General features: G+C 44.3%; 1 protein-coding gene across 2 annotated transcripts in view; it reads left to right on the forward strand.

Moving 5' to 3' along the window:
- CHSY1 (chondroitin sulfate synthase 1) overlaps positions 1–22282 on the forward strand; it is a 128895-nt gene that overhangs the window by 19359 nt on the left and 87254 nt on the right. For both annotated transcript variants that reach the window (XM_084817354.1, XM_084817353.1), the window contains exon 2: positions 2147–2642. In XM_084817354.1, the coding sequence (XP_084673480.1) occupies positions 2147–2642 (496 nt within the window). The remainder of the gene's footprint in view (positions 1–2146; positions 2643–22282) is intronic.

Here is a 22282-nt window from a genome sequence, read left to right on the forward strand (position 1 = left end):
ATTTGTATTTGAGAGAGAGAACAATGGCAACCTTTCTGCTCCTCCTAATGTCAATATGTAAAAAACAGTAGTTTAAATATGTGTGAATTGTTAAAATATGTGTGAATATTTTAAACTCTAACATAAAATAAAGCAGCCAGCCTTTTTTTCCTTTTCTTTCCTTTTAAAAAATGTGTGAACAGATACCTTTCTTGTCTAAAAATATCGCTGAGCTCCCAGTAGAAAATAGCAAGGATATGTTTAAGGAGTGCTTCACTTTCACACCTCAAGAGAGTTTTCAAATCAGATTGTCAGCGCAGATTATGTTTGCAACAAAGCTACCTAACATAACTAAAATGTTCTGCCTTTGAGCAGGGAAGGAAGGGAAGGGGAAGAATAGAAAACTATCCGATTACTACCGTCTCCTCCTGCCAGAAGTACACTTCTTTTAGGTGGAAATTGTAGGTGGAAACTTGAGAAGAGAATACTGGATAGTCTAGACTTCTTGGTCTTTGAAAGCGCAAGGGTAGATGCTTAATGTGTGGGTCGGTGTTGATTGGCCCTTGGGCAGCTCTGCTTTTTTGGGTCTGACTTGAAAGAGGCCTGCAACAGAATCCATGCATTACACAGGCGACAGCTGTCTGTGCTACTATCCAGTTTAGCTAGGTTCTGCCATAGGACATCATTCAGGGCTTCTAGGCCGATCAGCAAACTTTCCAATCCCTACAATTTGGGACAGTTAAAATTATAGAATTCTGCATTAAAAATACATCCAGCGGAGTTAGACAAAACAGTAATGTACGCTAAAACATCCCATCCAGAATCATCCAGGGAATAAGTGTATGCAAAACTGGGCCATCTTTGGGATTTCTTGGAATGACAAATATGAAGACAATGTCTAACCACACTTGTTTTTTCTCTCGTAACATTTAACCCTTAAATTTTAATTGGATTTTGCATTAAATAAAAATGCTATATGTGAAGTGTTACATAGTTAATAGCTTGAATCCTGGCTGCCACCAAAAAGAGGTGAGATGCAATGTATTGCCAGTGTTTCTGCAGAGATGCTGAGGTTAGGGTTTTGGCAGATACCCTTAAGTAGAGAGTTCCACTGCTGTTGAAAGAACATGCCTTTCTGCATGTAAATTTGCAGTTGGAAATGAAAGGAAGCCCTGGGCACAGGTTTCCTATCTTTGTTGATCATAATCTCTATCTCCCATAATGTCTGTCTCTTCCCCCACTCCCTATGCCATGTAAGAATATAAGAAGAGTCCTGCTGGATCAACCAAATGCCCACCTACCCCAGAATCCTTTTAACAATACTGATCAACTAGATGTTTCTGGGAAGCCCCCAAGCAGGCATAAAGATTATACCCCTCACCCTAGTAGCTGTCTCCTAGCAAGTGAGACACCAGTGTAGGCCACCAGTGTAACAGTATTTTTTTAAAGGATTTCGGGAGGAGTCAGGAAATTACAGATCTGCCTAACATTACTCCAGGTAAATTGATGGAAAACATAATTAAAACTAGAATTATTAAACATAGCGAAGATCAAGCCTTGCTGAGGATGACTGATGACTCAGCATGGCTTCTGCAAGGGATGTCCCGCCTCACCAACCTTTTAGAATCCTTTGGAGAGTGTCAATAACCATGTAGATAATGCTAGGCAGTATGTTCTTGAACTATCATAAACCTTTCAACAAAAGTCCCATTGCCAAAGCTTCTTGAGTAAACTTAGCAGTCATGGGCTAAGATAGAGGTAGGCAACCTGGTGCCCTCCAGATGTTTTGGGCTACAGCTGCTAGTAGCCCCAAGCAGCATGTCCAAGGGTCAGGGCTTCACAGAATCATAGGGTTGGAAGGGGCCTACAAGACCATCGAGTCCAAACCCCTGCTCAGTGCAGGAAGCCTGATTCCCAGGAGCCCATCCAAGTACTAACCAGGGCTGACCCTGCTTAGCTTCCAAGATCAGACAAGATCAGGCACATCCAGCCTACATTCTCAGGAGTTATACTCCGAAACATCTTGGAAGACACTGGGTTGCTTACTCCTTGGCTAAGGACAGATCTTCTTATGAATCAGTAACAGGTCCAAGAACTGGAAGGAGTAGTCTCCGTTGATAAGCAAATAAATGGATTTCCTAACTGGTTTTGGTTTTTTGCTTTACAGAACGTGGTCCAGCACAATCCCCGGCAAGGTTGAGTTCTTCTCTAGTGAGGGTTCGGATACATCTCTTCCAGTCCCCATAGTGCCACTGCCTGGTGTAGATGACTCTTACCCACCCCAGAAGAAATCATTCATGATGCTCAAGTACATGCATGACCACTACTTGGACAAGTACGAATGGTTCATGCGAGCCGACGATGATGTTTACGTCAAAGGGGACAAGCTGGAGAACTTCCTTCGGAGTTTGAATAGCAGCGAACCCCTCTTCCTTGGGCAGACAGGGCTGGGCACCACTGAAGAGATGGGGAAACTGGCCCTGGAACCTGGAGAGAATTTCTGCATGGGGGGTCCGGGTGTGATCATGAGCCGGGAGGTGCTGCGGAGGATGGTCCCTCACATTGGGGAGTGCCTTCGAGAGATGTACACCACCCACGAGGATGTGGAGATTGGGAGATGTGTACGAAGATTTGCCGGAGTGCAGTGTGTCTGGTCTTATGAGGTATGTTGGTCATGGGGAAGCCTTTAAATATTTAATACTTTTATTTAAAAAATGGTCATGAAGAATTGATTAGGTGACATAGTTGTCTGGAAATCTGCGTGTCTTTTTTTTCTTGTTTCTATCCCAAAGCATATGAGCTGAAAACTTGTTGTTGTTGTTGTTCAGTCGTTCAGTCGTGTCCGACTCTTCGTGACCCCATGGACCATAGCACGCCAGGCCTTCCTGTCCTGTGCTCTCTCCCGGAGCGTGCTCAAGTTCATATTCATTGCATCAGTGATGCTATCTAGCCATCTCATCCTCTGCCGTCCCCTTCTCCTTTTGCCTTCAGTCTTTCCCAGCATCAGGGTCTTTTCCAGGGAGTTTTCTCTTCGCATTAGGTGGCCAAAATATTGGAGCTTCAGCTTCAGTATCTGTCCTTCCAATGAGCTGAAAACTAGCATTTCTTAAAATGAGGTAGCCCTGGAGGCCCTCCAGGAAATCTGGTTTCGGATTTTACAGTTTTGATTTTGGGAAATGTTGGTTAACTCTGAATCTAGGCAAATATTCTTCTCTGCACAAATGAGGAAAAGTGAGTTTTGGCCTTCATCCCCCTTTATTACATTTTGCTGTTTCTGGGTTTATAGGGACTTTGTTCTGGCAAGAGTTTACCACACCGTAATCAGAACCTAGATTGTCTTAGGGCGCAATCCTATGCATGTTCAGACAGAAAAAAGTCCTACAACTTCCAGGATTCCCCAGCCAGTTGTAGGACTTTTTCTGTCTAAACATGCATAGGATTGCACCCTAACGCTCCTAAGGGCGGAGGCAACCCTCAGAGGACAACTAAACACGAAGGTTGCAGTTTGCTCCTCTTCTCTTAAGGACGTTTCGTCGCCAGCAACAACCCTGCCTCTTGTTCCAGTCCCAGAATTTGTACGTGAGAAATCTTAAATTTAAGACAGAACATTAAAGTGAGGAAGGTGAAATCCTGACTTCTGGTAAGTGCTAGAGATGAACCCAAATGACTGCTGGCTTTGATCTTTTCAAAGGGGGAGCAGCTGTTGGGTCTTTCTCAGCCTTTGGTGCAACCTGAGACTTTGTCGCAGTAAGCAAAATGTAGTTATTTTGCAAACAGCTGGCTGAATTAGTGTTGCAGTGGGGGATCTGACATACCCTTAATTGGTAGCACTGTTTCCTTTTTCCTCACCTCATCCCCTTTTTCTTCAGTGTTGAGCCTCAAGAAGGGTACAGTGAAACTCGGAAGCTAGATCACTGTTTTGTGACTTTTAGTTGGTATAGATAAGGGTATCTGAAACTTCAGGTAATCGAGAACTCTTCCTCTTCCTTCTCCCTCTCCTCCTCCACTTCCTAACTAAACCAAATTACTCCTTACCTCAGGAGTAATGTTTGTGTTTGTGTTTGCTAATGGCAAGCAATTGAGAACCAAGGTAGTAAGCAAGAAGATGAGGCTTAAAGCTCCTGTAAACAAAGCCCCAAGGAAAGAATTTTGATTTGGATGCTAGACTTGCTCTGGGGGCCCAGTTGGATATGAATGGGCCATTGTCATTCATATATCTCCCTGTCCACCTATAAAGCAGGGATTGGCAGGGAGCCTACTTTAACAGTGAAAGGAGCACATAAATGGCCTTCCCTCCCATGCCTCCTCTCCCTTCAGCCTCTTGCTCCAAGCACGGAGAGCAGAAAAAAGGGCGTGAAGCAACAGATTGAGGGGAGGAAAGGTTTATTTATTTTTTGAGGCACAATCCTATGCATGTTTAGACAGAAAAAAGTCCTGCAACTCCCAGCATTCTCCAGCCAGCATAACGGTTGTGCCCTTAAAGTATTTTTTTTCCTGCTTCTCGGCCAGAAAGGCTCATGGAACAGCTTACATCCAATCAGTAAAATGTGACATTGTTTGCCATGTAAAAAGAAATGACACACACGGACAAAGGCATGGGTAGGGAAGAGGAATTAATTAAATAGTTTTTCAGCAGGGCTGCTGAAATGGTCCTGCTTCTCCTCCCATCTCGCTCGGTATCACCTGCTGGTGGTGACAATTGAAGGGGAAGGAGCTTGCAGGAGGGGGGATGTTTCTGGGTTCCTTTTCTTGGTAAAGTACCCCCCTCCACACACACACACACACACTGTGGGGTGTACATGAGCAAACAAATATGTGTCTCCCACTGTTGTGTCTGATTGGATCCTAAGGTAGGTTAGTACCCAGTAGCCAAGTGAGAATCTACTCAAAGGAATCTACAGCCAATCATGCAGACATTGTGGACAGATGGCAGCTAAGCAGTGCTACAGAAATGTAATCTTGATACAAGCCCATAATATTACTAGCTGGTGATTGCATCCCATTCACCCGGCTTCTCCTTGAGAAAGTAGCTTCTCCTTTCGTCAGAGATGATAAAACGAATTGTGCAGCTGTGCTTTTAAGACAGTGTGTTCTGTATTAGCCCAGCTATGTTACTTTTAAATCCTGGTATCTTATGAATGACCTTCATGGGATAATAGTGGAGAGAGTGAGGGTGAATGCTGTGTTCGATTTGTATATGGGATAGATGACTGGGAGAAGGAGAAGCTAGCTTTCATGAGAAGATGCACAGTTAATCTGCTTCCAGTTAGTCAGATGACCTTTCATAAGGGACTAAGCTGTTGGGTGTTGGTGAGGCAGGCAATGCTGGTTGAATATGTAGTGGTGATCCTGTGCAGAAAAAATAAAAGGGCCTTAACCTTGTCCATCCAGCGGCCTGGAGAATCCATTTGTTGCTTAGTCATAAACTTCCTTACGTATAGCCAAAGGCAACCATAATCCAAAAGCAAAAGGAACAACTTCCAAAATGTACAAAAACAGACAGATATATTATAATGACCACATCAAAGCTCCCCTATAGGTTAAAGGAAATAAAATACATCTTCTCCAGTGTTTGCGAGAGTTATTCCAAAATATTTTAAACTCAAAAATACCTCTGAAATATTAAGTTATCTGCTGCTGTTGTTGCTGTTAAATTATTAGACACCAGTCTCTTTAAAAAGACCCAAGGTAACTTACAACAAAATTATTAAAAACAGAATATAGAACAGCCAGAACCAATTTTCATTAGAATACCAAAACATAATGAGACAGCTAAACATCAGAGGATCCATAACCAAAACAACTGATGCATAAAAGCCCTTCATGTGCCTTCAAATGCCTGGGAGTAGAGGAAAATCTTAACTGGGTGCCGAAAAGATGACAGTGTTGGTGCCAGGTGGGTCTCACTGGGGAGAACGTTCCACAGTTGGGGGACCACCATTGAAAAGGCCCTTTCCCAATAAGATGGTCATGAGACTATGGCAGCCCATCATCTTTTATATGCTGGTCTTGAATACCCCCCCCCCCCAATGGCAGGCCTTTTGTAGTAAAGTACATTCATACAGTAATCTAGGGTGAGGGGTGAGGGCAGATTCTAGGCTTCTGGGATCTCTCACTTATTTTTTACAAGAACCTCGAGTTTTGCCAGTTGGAGTCAGGGGCAAAATGGTGGCTCAAGGCAGAAGTAATACACCTAGTAGAGTTAAGGAACAGGATGCCTCTGAGTACATGACTAAGAATTTATTTCACTGAGCTGAGTGAACTGAGCTCATAGTCCTTAGGCACAAAAATCCACTCCTCGGTACCCCTCCTCCCCTCAGTTTTCTTCATTTCTGCAGCCTAATTTAATTGATAAACAATTAGAAGTGAGAAGCTATCAGGGTTCCCCTTACGACCTGGACCACCTGAGCAACTCCTTAAGGATCTCTTGTCTCCTAAAGAGTCCCACCTTCCTTCTTTTACCCTCCCCTTTCCAATAACGTGGGGTTTAGGCTGTAGACATGGGGTGACTGACACTCTAGATACAGGGTCTAATGACAACAGTTTACTGGTAAATTGAAGCAAGCAAGTCACAACTAAAGGCATTTGCACAACAGAACTAAATGATACAAAAGGCATTAAGAGAAATTAAAAGCTGCAAAATGCAAGTTCCTTTACCTTAGCTGTACTTAGACTTCTCCAGGCTGTTTCTTCCTGCTCCCTCTTAAGGCTCTGGTCTCCGTGACTCTGCTCTTACTGGCTCTCCTGCTCTCTCTTTATACCCTCCTCCCTCAAAACTGAAAGTACTGTTTCAAACCTGAAGAAATGAAAATTAATTGGGGAAATGAAACTGAAACTTAACCCGGGAAATGCAACCATTCCTCTCAGGGATACCCCACTCCACAACAACAAACCCAGGCCCCTAGGCCTGACCTTTTTCCTTTCCTTGCCTCTTTAGCCCTCAAACCTTCACAAAAGCCCTTATAGAACTACTGCAGATCACCTAGGGTTTTTCCAGTAGATCCTGATGTACCTTTTGCCCACCCTTGGAGTACGCCATACTCTTGTTAACAATTTCTCTTTAAGGTCAGAGAGACTGACCTTAAGTTTCCTCCTCTTCCCATTGAGTTTTTAATATCAAAAGTGGTTTGTTCCTATTTTTGCGTGCTGCAAGTCTTAGCAGTGTGTACTTGTGAAAATAAGATTAACAAAAAAAATTAAAGACTGGTTTTAAAATTGGAAACAGAAACAAAGGGGCTGGTGGAGAAGCTGCTCAAAATAAACCTGAGTGTGGTTTATGAAGGTGCGGGTGGTGGCAAAGTGTCTTCCTCTGCAGCGAGGAGTCTCAGTTTTGCATGTTCTGTTTTAAAAAGCTCCTCTGCTGTCCCCACCAAAGTGGAACCTTATGACTGGGTCGGAAACTCTTGCGTGTACTTGTCTCCTGGCAAACTGCACGAGGGCTGCCAAGCACAACCCTACCCACCATTCCACGGCCTTCCAAATTCTTCATTCTCAGGGCCAGGTTCTATAGGAACCTTGAGCGGTGTGGTCACTGCCACCGTCCTGCCAGTGTATTAGGGGTTGCCATGGATGCATGGGTTGTTGTCCCATGTGACAAGTTACCAAGGCGACAGGCCAGAGTCTGCTCTGGGTGGTGAAGTGCTCAAGGACTCCATAGTCCAGCTTTTCCTAACCTCCAGATGTTTTGGACAACTCCCAGCATGCCTGACCATTGCCCATGCTGGTCGGGGCTGGTGGGAGTTGTAGTCCAAAACATCTGGGAAGCACCAGATTGGGGAAGGCTACCATATTCACTCTGCCCACCCCCCACAAGGCATGCAGGTTAGACTGCATCTTTGCCTGGACAATTCCTGGCTAGAGATTCCTGGTTCTCACTCTGCAGATGCTCAAGTTCCAGCACTACTCTGCTCCAGGTCTTTAGAGTTTAGGGGAGGGGCTGTAGCTCGGTGTACAGCACCTGCTTTGCATGCAGAAGGTCCCAGGTTCGATCCCCGACATTTCTAGGCAGGGCAGGAAAAACTCTTGCCTGAAACCCTGGAGAGCCGCAGCTACCTGTCAGTGTCGACCGATGGTCGAGGAGATGCCTTCAGGAGAAGGCAGCTCTCTATGTTCTTATGTAGAACATACTGCTATTTATGTATCATATCACCAACATAGTGCCTAGTGGTAGTGCTGGTAGTGATGAGGATTACTGAAATGTATGCATCATTTCCCACCACAAAAAGCAGTTTCAAAGCAGCTTGCATGCACATGTAAAAACATCCATAATTAATATAACAGAACAAACAAATTCAATATAAACCATAACCAGCACAGTAATACAGATAAAAATAAACACCATAAAAATATAATCTAAAAGCAATCCAATCAGAAAAGTGTTCATCCACAATACACAAAATTAGGTTGCACTCTCATTCTGGCTCCATCATTCATTTGCACTGGTGCATTTCAGTTTTTTGCAAATAAGTGTGCTCTTGATCGTGGTTGTAATGCATGTTTAGTTTGCTCCTTTGCTTGCTTGAAGTGTTCTTATTGGGTCTCTGTTCTGGAGGCAGGAAAGAGGGCACCAAACCAGTTTTAAAAACGACAGCCATTAATTTTATTTATTTTATTTACAATATTTCTTGGCTGCCTTTCAGTGTAGAAGCCCTCCCTAGTTCAGTTAAAAAAAAAATGCTGCTCTTCTATAATGTTCCAGTCACTAATGCCTGTTTTAATGGATGCTGCTAATCTTGTGATGCTGCACATTACTTAAGGGCTACACTTTTAAGTTGGCTGGTCTGATGTTATTCTTCATGTCTTTACCAAAAAAAAAAAAAAAGTAACAGTGTTTAGCCCTAGGTACTGCATTTTGCAACCACCTGTTACACTATAGCAGCATTCCCCAACCAGGGGCCCTCTACAACACCCATCTTCCTTGGCCAGCATGCATTTGGCCTGGGTCTAGGTAGAACGCTTGGATTCTGATCCTTGCTCAGCTATGGGTTTTGCTGGCTGTCCTTTGGCAAACTGCATTTTCCCCACTGCAGATCCCCTGCTGTAAAATGGGGATAATTAGAGACCTAAGAACATAAGAATGGCCATGCCATATCAGACCGTCAAGTCTAGCATTTTGTTTCCAGCAGTGCACTACCTGATGCCTCAGGGAACTCTTTACTAGGGCACAGCCATTGTGAAGCCACCCACTGTTATCGTAACTATTAGTGAGAAATGTATTGCCTCTGAACATGGAAGTTCTATTTAGCTATGATGGCCATTAATAGGTCTGTTTTCTGAGAATTTGCTTCCTGCATCATATGGTTGCGGGGATAACAACGGATTGTGGAGACGCCCATAATACAGGCAGGGGTGATGAAATTTAGATTTCAAGGAGCATCTGGCACCTAAAAAAATTGGCAACTGGATTGTTCAAGGTGCCTTTCCCAACTTGGAGCCCTCTGGGTCTTTTGGACTACAACTTCCGTCAGCCCCAGCCAGCACAGCTGAAGATCAGGGATGATGGGAACTGCAGTCCAGGAACATCAGGGGGGCTGCAGGTTCCCTCACTGTTGATTAGGGAAACACAGACCAGTGAGAATCATAGAATAGTAGGTCGTAAGGGGCCTACAAGACCATCGAGTCCAACCCCCTGCTCAGTGCAGGAATCCAAGTCAGAGCATCCCCGACAGATGGCTGTCCAGCCTCATCTTGAATGCCTTCAGTGTGGGAGAGCCCACCACCTCCCTAGGTAGAACAGGATCCTTCCTCTAATTGTTGAGTTCTCCCTCTCACTCACATGCAGGCATTGTAATGTTCCCCTCACTGTTAAACATGTCTTGTTACAAGTATCCACGATTCTCAAGTGCGCGCCAGGCCTTTCTGCATATCCAGTTCTATGCGTCGAACCTAGGCTCAATTCTAGATGATGGTGTTGATCTACATAAAGGTTTTATTCCGGTTCCTGAGCTGTGTTGGGCTTGGCTGTCCTCTTTTTAAGACTGCTTGAATTATTGAGGATAAGTTGCTGATGAATGAATTTGAATTGTCCTGTATTTGTAATGAGACTATCGCGGGGTGCAATATAACTTAACTCCCGCTGTACTGTAAATGTCAATAAACGCTCTCTCTTCAGCCTGACTCCTAAAAAACCTTGCTGGTTCCTAAATGTCTCCCTCCACCTTGCGAAATTTGCCCCCTGAATATGTCAGAATAAAAAGAACATGCTTTCCTGTATGCAGGCATAGGCAACTTAGTGCCCTCTGGATGTTTGAGACTATAATTCCCATAATTGAGCCCAGTGGAGGCTGGTGGCTCTGATGTCAGTGGGGCAGTGAATCCACTCGGGCTTTCAGTCGGAACTCTAAAGGAGTTTGCACTTTGGATAGCTCCTTTAGAGTTCTGACTGGCTCCAACTGTCAGAACTCTGAAAGGGATTATTACAGTTGTAGTCCAAAACATCTGGAGGGCACCAGGTTGCCTATCTCTGCTGTATTGTAACAGTTTTTGCAGTGAGATTTAATGCCATAATCTTTTTTTTGAGGGGGGGAGAAGAAAAAGCTACCAGCAACAAGAAAAGCTGTCACTCAATAAAGAGTGCTTGATTCAGCAGCCTCTTTTGAGACTTTGCCCCAAATCGCAGACGATAAGAGTAGCTTCTCTTTTGGATTCTGTCTTTGTAAAGTTGTGTGTATGAGTCTTGGCTCGTGACTCTGAAGGACTCTGTGGTTTACGCGGCACTCAGATATGCTGTGGCCGCACCGAAGTTACAGGGACTATCCAAAGCATGTACACAGGGCTCGAAGGACACACATCTGTTGTCCGCATGCTTTACCTGTTTACTGCAGGAAGCACTGGTGTAATCACCACAAGCGTGTTTGCTGCATGAACCATGGGGCTGCCCCAGGTTAAAGCTTGAGGTGTGCTGGGGCCTTGAAGGGGCTGCAAGCCAAAGTTTTGTTTCCTTGTTAATTGTGGCTGGCATCTGCATGGATGAGTATTGTTCAGAGAGAGGATACTGTCCTCATGGGGCCCTTGTGAGATGTTGATGCTGTTCCTCTTCACCCCTGCCCTCCTTTCCCTTTCAGGACCCCCCCTCCCCGCCCCGTATAAAATGCATTCAGAACATGAGGTGTTGTGCACATTTGGTGGTACTTGGAAAATGAGAGTAATATTATCTCTTAAAGGTGAGGGGGCATACCTGGAGATGCTTTGTATGCCTCTCCAGGCACAGCTGGGAAGAACGCCTGTCTGAAACCTTGAAGAGCCGTTGCCCGTTAATATCGACAATACTGGTCTAGATGGACCAATGGTCTGAGGCAGCCTTCCCCAATCTGATGCCTTCCAGTGGTTTTGGGCTAGAACTCCCAGCATTCCTGACCATAGGGTTGATGGGAGTTGAAGTCCAAAACATCTGGAAGGCACCAGGTTGGGGGAGGCTGGTATAAGGTGCCTTCCTATATTCATACGTAACTGTTTATTGTCTTGTGATGGATTTGTTTGTTTCTCTCTATAAGCCAATTCTTAAACTCCTGGCATAATGATGAAACAGAACCCAGGGCAGGAAGATTGCAGACGAGGAGGCAGAGCTATGCACGTAGTGCGTGGCTGAGTTCTCGGTGGCTCCCATTGAGTTCTATGGGACAAAGTAAACTAGTTGCAGTCTGGGAGACAGTTGAGAGGGAGCAAAATTTGCTTCACTGGGATTCCCTGGCAAGTTTAGTCCCTGCCCCTATGGTGTCCCAGAGTGTGTCCCTTGATATTTTCCCATAAAAGTAAATGGATGCTACCTGTGCCTTTGGGGAAGAGCCGAGTGTTGCACTTGGTGACAGTGTAGGAGGTGGCTGAGACACCTGCCAATCTTGATGGTTCTTTTGACTGGTAAGTGATACAAGAGAGGATTCATAGTTTGCACTTTTCTGTCTTTTGGTTAATGAGTTTTGGTGCTCTGTTGTTGCTTCCAAGTTGCAACATTTATCCTTAATTGAGCCTTAAAATGCCTCTGGTGTTTTTAGCAGTAATTTCCTGTGAGTAAAAGCTTATCTGAACCCCCTGATGGTCTGAAATTTCTTGGCAGTGGGGTAAAGCCCTCTTAAAACCTTGCCAGGCATCTTGATTGCCTCAAAGGATTATCTTCCTTTTCCTCCTTTGGACAAAGTGACCTTTTAACTTCTTGCCTCAAAAGTATTGCTGATATTGTTTGGATTTTTGAGGCAGTTTAAACAACTCATTGGTTTTGTTAGGGATAATCAACTTTGCCTACAGTTTAAAAACATGTTTCTGTGGCTATTGCCCCTTTGAATCATATTATTCTCAAAGCTCTGGTGTGTGTGTGTGTTTTTTTCACATCAACCTCACACTTTAAGAAGGATGCAGACAAACTGGAGAGGGTTCAGAGGAGGGCAACAAAGATGATCATGGGACTGGAAACAAAGCCCTACGAGGAGAGACTGAAAGAACTGGGCATGTTTAGCCTTGAGAAGAGAAGACTGAGGGGAGAGATGATAGTACTTTTCAAGTACTTGAAAGGCTGTCACAGAGAGGAAGGCCAGGATCTCTTCTCCATCATCCCAGAGTGCAGGACACGGAATAATGGGCTCTAGTTACAGGAAGCCAGATTCCGGCTGAACATCAGGAAAAACGTCCTGACTGTTAGAGCAATACGACAATGGAACCCATTACCTAGGGAGGTAGTGGGATCTCCCACACTGGAGGCATTCAAGATGAAGCTGGACAGCCATCTGTCAGGGATGCTCTGACTTAGATTCCTGCATTGAGCAGGGGGTTGGGCTTGATGGTCTTATAGGCCCCTTCCAACCCTACTATTCAATGATTCTATGATTTCCTCAGCACGCAAGCACTGGATAAATCTGCCATTCTTGTTACAACTGCATCTCATCTCGTTCAGTGGTGAAGACTCCTGGACAAACGTAGTTTTCCTAAGTCCTTGGCAATAGCTATTTTTAAACTTTTAAAATATTTTAGTAGGCTAAGTTATGGTTTCTTAAATTGCTTTCAAAATAGATCAGTGGTGCTTTGTGAGGTTTAGAACTGAAGGCCTGTTTATATGCTCAGCCGAATTATGTGTGGTGCTGGTGGTGCATACTGCTTTGAAGAGGAAAAGCAGGATATAAATATAATAATAGTAATATATTAAGCTTCCCTCGTCATTCTGCCTATCCTGTTGAGAGGACATTTTTTCAGATTCTAAACCAGGAACTAGGGTTGGGGGAGAAATTTGTTCAGTTCTCATTTTAATGCAAATGTACCTAATTTTGCACTTCTGAATCAATATGTGAACTGAAACTCAGTTTTCCTTTGAAATTCGCACTTCTCTGAATTTTGCAGTTTCGAAACAAAAAATGTGTACAGAAAGTTCTATTAATCTTATTTTCTATTAAGGAAAATAACATTAAAATGCATTATATTAGGAACATTGCTTGCAAAAAACTTGTGTTGTTGTTTATTCGGTCAGTCGCTTCCGACTCTTCGTGATTTCATGGACCAGCCCTTGCCAGAGCTTCCTGTTGGCCGTCACCACCCCCAGCTCCCCCAAGGTCGAGTATTTGTAGCTTAGGGAAACTTGTAGCTTCGGGAAAAATGTATTCCAAAATGCAGGTATTAGGGGAAATGTGCACACAAGTGCTTATGAATTTTCATGCAAACTTTTAACAATCTCAACATTCCAGAAAAATTAAGTTTAGGATTGAGAAAAGGAGAGAAAATAAAATTGACAGATTTCCTCATTCCTACCAGCAACAAACATATGAAATTGCCTTATATGATGCCAGACCATTGGTCCATCTAGTCCTATGCTGTCTGCTGAGATTAGCAGCTGGGACTAAAGCAGGGCTGTTTCCCAGACCTGCTCCCTGAGATGCCAGGGACTGAACCCAGGATGCTCTGCATGCAAAGCATGTGCTCTCCTATTGGGCTACAGCCCATCTCCTAATGGTTTACAGAGCAGCCTTCCCCAGCCTGGTGCCCTCCAGATGTGTTGGACTGCAACTCCTGTAATTCCCAGTCAGTGGCCGTGCTGGCTGGGAATTGTGGTGATTGCAGGCCAACACATCTGGTGGGCACCAGGCTGGGGAAGGCTGATTATTGGGCATGCCTCCTGGGTGTTGATGGTGCTTATGAAGCTATTCACTTGGGATGCTCCTGCCCCAGGCTGTGGTATATGTTGCATGGCTTGGTTGCGCAATAGCTGATGCACCATGGAGACAGGGGTGTGCGCCATGCAGTTCTGTTGCATGTCAGGATGCAGCCACAGTTAGGCCAACCTAGTTCAAAGGTGTCTCTGCCAGAGACCTCCTCTACCTTCTGAAATAGATGAAGGGTGTGTGTGTAGGGTTGGGAGTCAGAGTGTCTTCTGTGCAGCTGCAGAAAATCTAACTAGTGCTTAACATCTAATGAAGAGCTCTTAAATGACAGATGGAGGTTGGACACACATGGTCCCATGGCCTAATAAGGTTGCAACAGACTGGGCACTTAGATAAGAACAGCCCTGTTGGCGTAAGATGCCTTAATTTATTTTTATTTTCAAATCTTATCGTGCCAAACCGGCCAATTCTGGTCCTCATGGCAGCTTCTATAATAATCCCACTGAAGCAGTTTGTGAATGGAGTTGTACTTTTAAGGCTACAGAGAAAACAGGTTGTAATTTGCCTTGAAGGCTACAGGCAAATGAAAACACACATCCTCATGAAACATGTGAGTCTTCCTCCGGTCTGCACTACAGGTTAATTCAATTAAGCAGATCCAGCTTTTTCTTCACTTTTAACAGGTGCAGAACTCTGAATATGAATGCAGGAAATAGTTGTTAACTTTGTTTTTTTAAAAAAAACTTTTAACAATAGCACTTTCTTCATCTAAGCACTCCTATTAGAACGCCTTCCTGAAAGGAAGCACATGAATAACAGCTCAAGAAGAACAGTGAAAGTTTTCCTTCTAGAGAAAGAGAGAGTGAGTGAATAACTAAAAATGAACATATTTATTTATTTAAAAACAACAAAGAGTCTTGCAGCATCTTTAAAGACAAATTTATTCTGGCATAAGCTTTTGTGGATTCTGTTCACTTCATTAAATGCATCCGATGAAGTGGTCAGTGTCCACAGACGTGTGTGCCAAAATAAATTTGTTAGTCTGTAAGGTGCCACAAGACTGTTTGTTTGTTTTGCAACAGACTAATATGGCTACTCTTCTGGAAATTATTTATTTAAATATTTATATCCCCTCTTTCTGCCTTAGCACAGGCCTCCAAGACAGCTCACCATAAGGCCCAGTTTGCATGATCAAACAACCCATGTTTTTTAACCATGGGTTGTTTGTCAGCATGGAGGAGCAAGCAAGAGCACTGACTCCCACGCACTTGCCCACTTCTACTTTCAGTTAACAACCCAGGAATGGGCGTTGCTTTATGATGTGTGAACCTGGAAACTCTTGAGTTGTTTAGGGGTTAAACAACCCAGAGTTAACCCATGGTTTGTTGTTGGGTTAACTCTGGGGTGTTTAATTCCTAAACAACCAGGGTTTCTGGGTTCACAACCTGGGTTGTTCACTGAAAGTAGAAGAGGTGAGCAGGTGGAAGGCATGACACTCCCATGCATCCTGGCCAATTCCTGGGTTAAGCAACCCAGAGATTGGTTGTGACATGCGAACTGGATCTTAATGAGAATCAATGCACAATAACACAAATAAGATTCTTTTAAAAGGCGATGGAGACTGATGAAGGCTGTAGTTGGGGGGACAATGATGGAAAATGTTTACTCCCCAGGCCTTAGATATTGCTCCTGTGGTTCCTGGTGACTGGCTGGAATATCACTGTTCTATGAATAGCACCTGCACAGTAGTGAAGCTATGCAGCATTTGGCCGTGATTAATTACTTGGCAACAAGTCCCTGGTAAAACGTTCCTTGAAGTAAACCAAAATGCTTTGGCTGTTTTGTCTTGCCCCGTCACATTGGTATGGAATGCTGGAGAGACAGCCTGGCATGCAACTTGAAACTGCCTTGGTTCTTTGAGATTGTGGTGGCATGTCTTTAAATGGCAGCTGCAGCAGTTCGTGATATGGGGGCCAATGGTTTGAATCTCAGCTTCAGCTTGTTGGGTCCAGCCTTGTTTTGTCAGCTAAACAGGTACATAGGAATGTGCCTTAAACCAGCTCAAACAACAGCCCGTTAGCTCAGTATTGATTACTTGAACTTGGGTCTCAGGCAGAAGTCTTCCATGTTAGTTAACTCTTTTAACTGGAGATGCCAGGGATTGAACCTGGGACTTTGTTCTTGCAAAGCAGGGGCTCTACCACTCCTTAGGTATAATCCAAAATAGTCCAAATATCCATTATTACAATAATTGTCTCTGGAAATTGATCGTTGGAGTAGAGGAGAGGTGGATTAGCTGGTTTGGTGAGCAAGCTTTGTTTTCTTTCTGTTCATCTTTCTCTGTTGCACTTTTAAAACTTGCACATTTAGTAATACAGAAGAAAACAGTTCTCACTCAAAAATATCACCTTTCTGAATTAAGACTTCCTTGGTTTCCTCCTTGCAGCATATGTAGGCCCCAAATCTGATAAGGTGAGCCTGATAAGCTTTGCCATATCCTATCCTCTATTTACCAGAAGAGAGAGAGTCTGAGATCATATCTTCCCTGGCCAAAAATAACTGTAGTTCTCCTGACTTTATATGTTCTGTTTTTAGATCTGAACTTGTGTTGCAGGAGAAGATAAGTCCCCCCTCAAATGCATAAGGGAGCTTTTGTCTTGAGTGTCTGAGAGCACAATTCTCTGCTTTGTGGCATAGTGGTAGTGCAGCATAGGATCAGGTGTAGCTCCCCTTTCCCTAGTACAAAGAGAGACCCAAGCCTCCATCGGTGTTTGGGGTAAGCAGGATCAGAGACATTTTCTGAGGTTGGTAGTGGTGAAGACATGACCAGTGGAGGATCCCAAGCGTCATGGGAGCATTGGTAGCCCTGGTGGCATTTTCATTTTATTGCTTAGTAGCTACCATAATTGCTGATGCATTTTGAAAACTTCTCTTCCCTGTCCTAGCTCAGCATAGGGTTTCCAAAGGAGATTGGGTTGCAGTGGTGGTACTGGATCACATCTGGCACAACAAGGTCACATCCAATGAGACAAGGTCTCATCCAGTAAGCCAAGGTCAGGTAAGGCAATGCAGGTTACCAACAGGCAAGACAAAATCTGTTAGGCGCTTGAGCAGATCACTGGCTGAAACTCACCCACAAAGAGCAGTTGGCTCAGCAACATGCAGAGGCCTTCTGAAAGCTGGCAGGTTGGTTCTGCTTTTAATGCTGCCCCCTCTGAGGAGCTGTCTGCTTCTTAAGGGCCATTGTCTGATTCTGAAACTGCTGGCTCTTACGGTGGGGAAGAAGTGAGGGCTGCATCAGCGGGGTGCCCTCTGTGTCTGAGGAATCTGGGGTATTTAAATTTTTCACAGCACAGCTACTGATGATGGCAGAAGCTGAAACATTTAGCTTAAAATATATTGTAATACTCTGTTGTTAATCTTTGTATCTTTCTTGACATACATACATATATACATATATGAATGGATGTATGTCAAGCCCTATGGGCATCCAAAGCTTCACATAATAATATCTGGCATTTGTACAAGACCTTAAAGTGCTTCCCATATATCGGGCTTTCCTACCTTGTGCCCTCCAGATGTGTTGGACTACAGCTCTCAGCATCGCCTAGCCAACCATGGGAGTTGCTGAGGATTGTAGTCCAACACATCCGGAGGACACCAGGTTGGGGAAGGCTGCTGTATATTATCTCAGCAGTCCTTGCAACACCTCTGTAAGGCAGCCCAATATAATCATTCCCATTTTGTGAGTTGGTTAAAGCCACCTACCGATAGGTTTATGGCCAAGGTTTCCCATTCACACACCCTTAGCAACTTCACTCCACCAGCTATTTACTCCAAAGTGGTGACTGTCTTCCACCCTGCATGGGGATGCAGCCATGGCAGAGCTGAAGGCAAGGTAAACATTGCCCCAGGTATAGCTCTCATGCCTGAACCACACCCAGAATGTGAAGAGTTGATGTTCAAAATAGCACCAAGTAGAATCAAAGCTGGTGAGCGGAGGAAAAGAAAGAATTCCAGAGGTAGTGTTAAAAATAAATAGGACAGTGACCCGGCCAACTCTGTTTGGGCTACTGAGAGGCCTATCTCTCTTGCAGAAATAGCCTTGTTCCTCCGGGATTGACACAAAGGCTCTTTTGTAGCAACTCCATTGAACATCTGTTTTGGTATCTCTTGACTGCTAGAAGCTCTGCCTTTTTCAGGGAGGAGTCGTCCCCCCCGCATATACATTCTGGAATGTCCTTAGGCATATTTACCGTATTTCCTACAAATGCCTGCCCCCCTGGTCACTCCTGACAATTCCAAAGTATTTCTATGGGCTGATTCACACAATACAATTTCTGGATACACAATAGTTCTCATCATTTGTTCCCTAACCCATCTATATGTCCAGTTGCAGGACTGATGTGCAGAGCCAAGGCTTCGCTTGGCACTGCATTGGCAAGAATGTAATATAATTGAGAAATGACTCCCCTGGGCTTTGTGGTCTGTGCTTAATAGCATTCACACATGTCACAATGGCGCACCAGAGAGGTTCAGCGCTGCTTTGAAGCGTTGTTTGTGCAGATGGTGTTGGAAGATTCGAAGGGATCTGAGAGGAGATTCAGGAAGTTCAGGGATTTCATTCAGCACCTTTTTCAGCGGTTTCCTTGTGCTAGGCCTCAAGCCCATACTGGGTCCTGAACCTAGGACCTGAAGAATGTCAGTGTGGATTCAGCCTCTATTCCACCACGGAACCCTGGCCCTAAGAAAGAACTGTAGGGACATCAGTGGGATCCACCAAGGCCTCCTTTTTTAAGATCAGTAGGCCAAAGGACATTACATGAAAAGAAGGGTCCTTACCTTAGGAACACAGGAAGCCGTCTTATCCCAGGTTGGACTGAGTTCTTTCCCATCAACTGCTACTTGATCCTTCCTTTTGTTTTGTTACTGTGTTTTATGTTGTGATGTTTGATTGTACACCATCCTGAAAAGGCCACATAAACAGGTTTTAAATAAATAAATGGAGATGCCAGGGATTGAACCTGGGACCTTCTGTTTGCAAAGCATGTGCTCACTTATACCACTGAGCTATGGCACATCCACAAAGATAGTGCTGTATCCCTATGTAAAACAGCAACTCCCAGTTCACATTTTCTCACCGACCTGAGCTCTAGTGCTGCTGTCCTTGTAGTACAGTGCATTCACCCCACCTTGTTTCACCCTAACCTTGCCATGCCCCTCCTTCTGCTTAGCAGGAGCTAGGTCTACCATCTTGTGGCCTCAAGTCCTTGTCTCTTTGGACATCACTAGACGGCATAGGAAACCCAGGGCTGCTGCTAAAAACAGTAGTCCCTAGACAAGTCTCTCAGTAATGTGCATAGTGCAAGTTACTTTGTCAACTGCTGTATGCTGAGCATCTCCGCATCGCTCTTGCTAGCAAAGCCCACTCCAATATTTGACGGTCATGCCCCCCCATCCCCTGCCCACCCCCGAAATGGCTGGGGCAAAGAAGAATCCAATTTCCATAACATAGGGCAATGGTGGCGATGGAGCGTTTTTCTATCCGGGGCTGGATTCCCTGGGGGGTAATCTGTTGGAGGACTGCATGCTGTTGGTGGGTGGTGCTTAAGCCACATGTGGGCAGGAGGACAGCCAAATGTGTGGGGGGCCAGAGCCAAATGTTGGTGAGGCCATAATTTTTCTCTCTGGCACCTCCTCTCTCTCTCGCCCGCACTTCCTGCTTACCCAGCAGGCCGCTGGAGGAGGGAGAGATCACAACTGATCACTCTTGCCAGAGGTCTAAACGGATCACTTGCAGATAGCTTTCGAAATTAGGTGGAGATCCGCTGGTTTCCCACCCCTGAAGTTGTGGTAAAACAAATCTGTCACATAAAATGCAAGGTAACTCATTCAGTGAGTTTCTGCAAATGTGTTTTTGTTGTTTGTCTAGTTTTATTCCAGTGCAAAAGCCTAGACTTCCTGGATCAGAGTTCCAAAAGCTTTGGAATAGTGTACTAATAACCTTGCTTGCGGTCTGTGGGTGTTGAATGAGGAGGCTTTAAAGAAAGCAGACGTTGGTACTGATGGCAGTTTGTGATTCAAAGGGTCAGGCATGCATGAGGAAAGTGGAAAGGAGCTAAAGTCAACTGCTTTAATGAAGAAGTTTTAATTTAGAAATTCAGCCAGGCAGGTTTCAAACTTAAACTCTCATACATGGTTCAAGCCTTTTTATGCAAAGAAAATACCAAAGGACCTACTGGCTGCTCGTCACACTCACACATACATACATGTGCACACATGAACGTGAATATCAATATCAGTTCCTTGGAATATTCAGGCCTGTTTTAATTTCATCCTAAGAGGCCACCTTGTGGCATATGGTTGCCAAGCCAAATGTCTAGCCAAGAGCATTCCGCCAGGCATGGCTTCTACTGTCGCGGCAGCATTATGGCCTGGCAGCAACCCCAAGGAGTAACAAGGGCCAAAGGAAAACAGGGGCAGTGCTAATATCTGCATGGAGCTAAGCACCCAGTTCTTTTCTGTACTCTTCTTAGTTTCTGAAACACAGAAATAGAACTAGTCTACTCAGTGCATGAACGAATCAGGCCTGACAAAATTCCCAACGAAACTCACGCCAGACGTCCTTCTTTATTTTGAGCCTTCTGAAGCGAAGAAACACGATCTTGCTAGTACTGGCCTGTATCTCATCATGATAAAGGTCTGTGCCTTGGAAAACTAAAACTCTTCAAACGAAATGTTTTGTGGAATTTGATTGGTTTGGGTTTTTCTGAGAGGAAGGTGGCAGGAATACTTTCAGAGCTTCTTTTGACCAATTCAAATGTTATTTCTTACCAACTCTTGTGGGGCTTTCTTGCCCACAGCCCCAAGTCCTCCAAGCCTGCTTTGCCCGCCCACTTTCCACCTGCCAGTGGTACACGTCCTCGGACTACTTTCTCCCCACCTCTTCCTCTCTTAAGCTCTATCTATGCCTTTATCACCCTCAGCTTCTTCGGGTGATGCTTTTCAAGCTATTTTGTCCCACTTCCTTTAAGTACCCTGTCTTTTGACCAAAGCAGCCCTCCCTTCCTCTCCATGTAGCATATAGTCCAGGCTTTGGGTGGGCAACTCTAGATGTTTTGACCTACAACTTCCACCAGCCCTAGCCAGCATCAGCAATGGCAAGGGATCATGGGAATTGTAGGCCATAGTCCCTCCTGACTTACAATGAAGTGAATTTTCTTTAGAACCTTTCCTGCTCCATTTCTCATTAGTTCCTTCTCTGCCTTTTTTCTCAACTGTCACTCTCTTCCTGCTCTTTCTTCTGGTTAAATTCATGGCCTACCCTATGTTCTTTGTAAAACCTCTTTACCTCTGGACTCCTTGCTTCTTTTTGGCCCCAAACAGACATTACTTTAATTCGGTGTCTAGCATCTACGTATTTTTTTTCATTTTTGTTCTAGAGTAGGTACAGGAGGCCGAATCTGGATTGGGACCGTAGCGTGGGGTCGTGGTGGTAGGGGGCTTTTAAGATCTGGTTCGGGGACCCCTGTGTCTAGAGTAAAAATGAAAAAATATGTAGCGGCTAGAAACAGATTGAAGGTAATGTCTGTTTTGGCCTTGATTCCCTATGCCCTGAGACCTTTTTCAGTCTTCATCCTGCCCTTTCTTAAAGTTTTAATCCCTGACAAACTGACACCTTTCCCGTCCCTCAAAGAAGCTGAACTACCATTTACTTTGTTCCTTGAGCAAATGAACATTCCATGCCATCATGCCAGTTCAGCCAATAAGTGTCAAACTATTACTTTATTTTATTTTGTTTTCAAGTACTTTTATACCGTGTTTGATTTTTCACTGCCATTGGCTTCGCTGTCATAACCATAATACAATATAGAACAGGGGTAGGCCACCTGGTGCTCTTCAGATTTTTTTGGACTGCAACTCCCATAATCCATGGCCATTGGCTATGCTGGCTGAGACTGATAAGAGTTTTAGTTCAAACATCTGGAGGGCACCAAGTTCCCTGATACAGATGAATGAATGTATCTATTGGCAAGGTATCCAGTAAAATATTCAACATGGAACCCTAAAACATCATCTTATGAAACACCGAAGTAAAGTACAACATAGAGATTAATTTTCAAGGAATAGTTTGTGTTAACTTCTGCTACCCATAACGTAAGAGATGAACTAAGCCTAAACAATAGGGATGAGTGAATCAATATTTCCAGTCCATGTTATTTTTG

The sequence above is a fragment of the Heloderma suspectum genome, chromosome 11 (assembly GCF_057233095.1).
Source record: "Heloderma suspectum isolate Gila_16-S chromosome 11, 16-S_ref, whole genome shotgun sequence".
Classification (NCBI taxonomy): Eukaryota; Metazoa; Chordata; class Lepidosauria; order Squamata; family Helodermatidae; genus Heloderma; species Heloderma suspectum.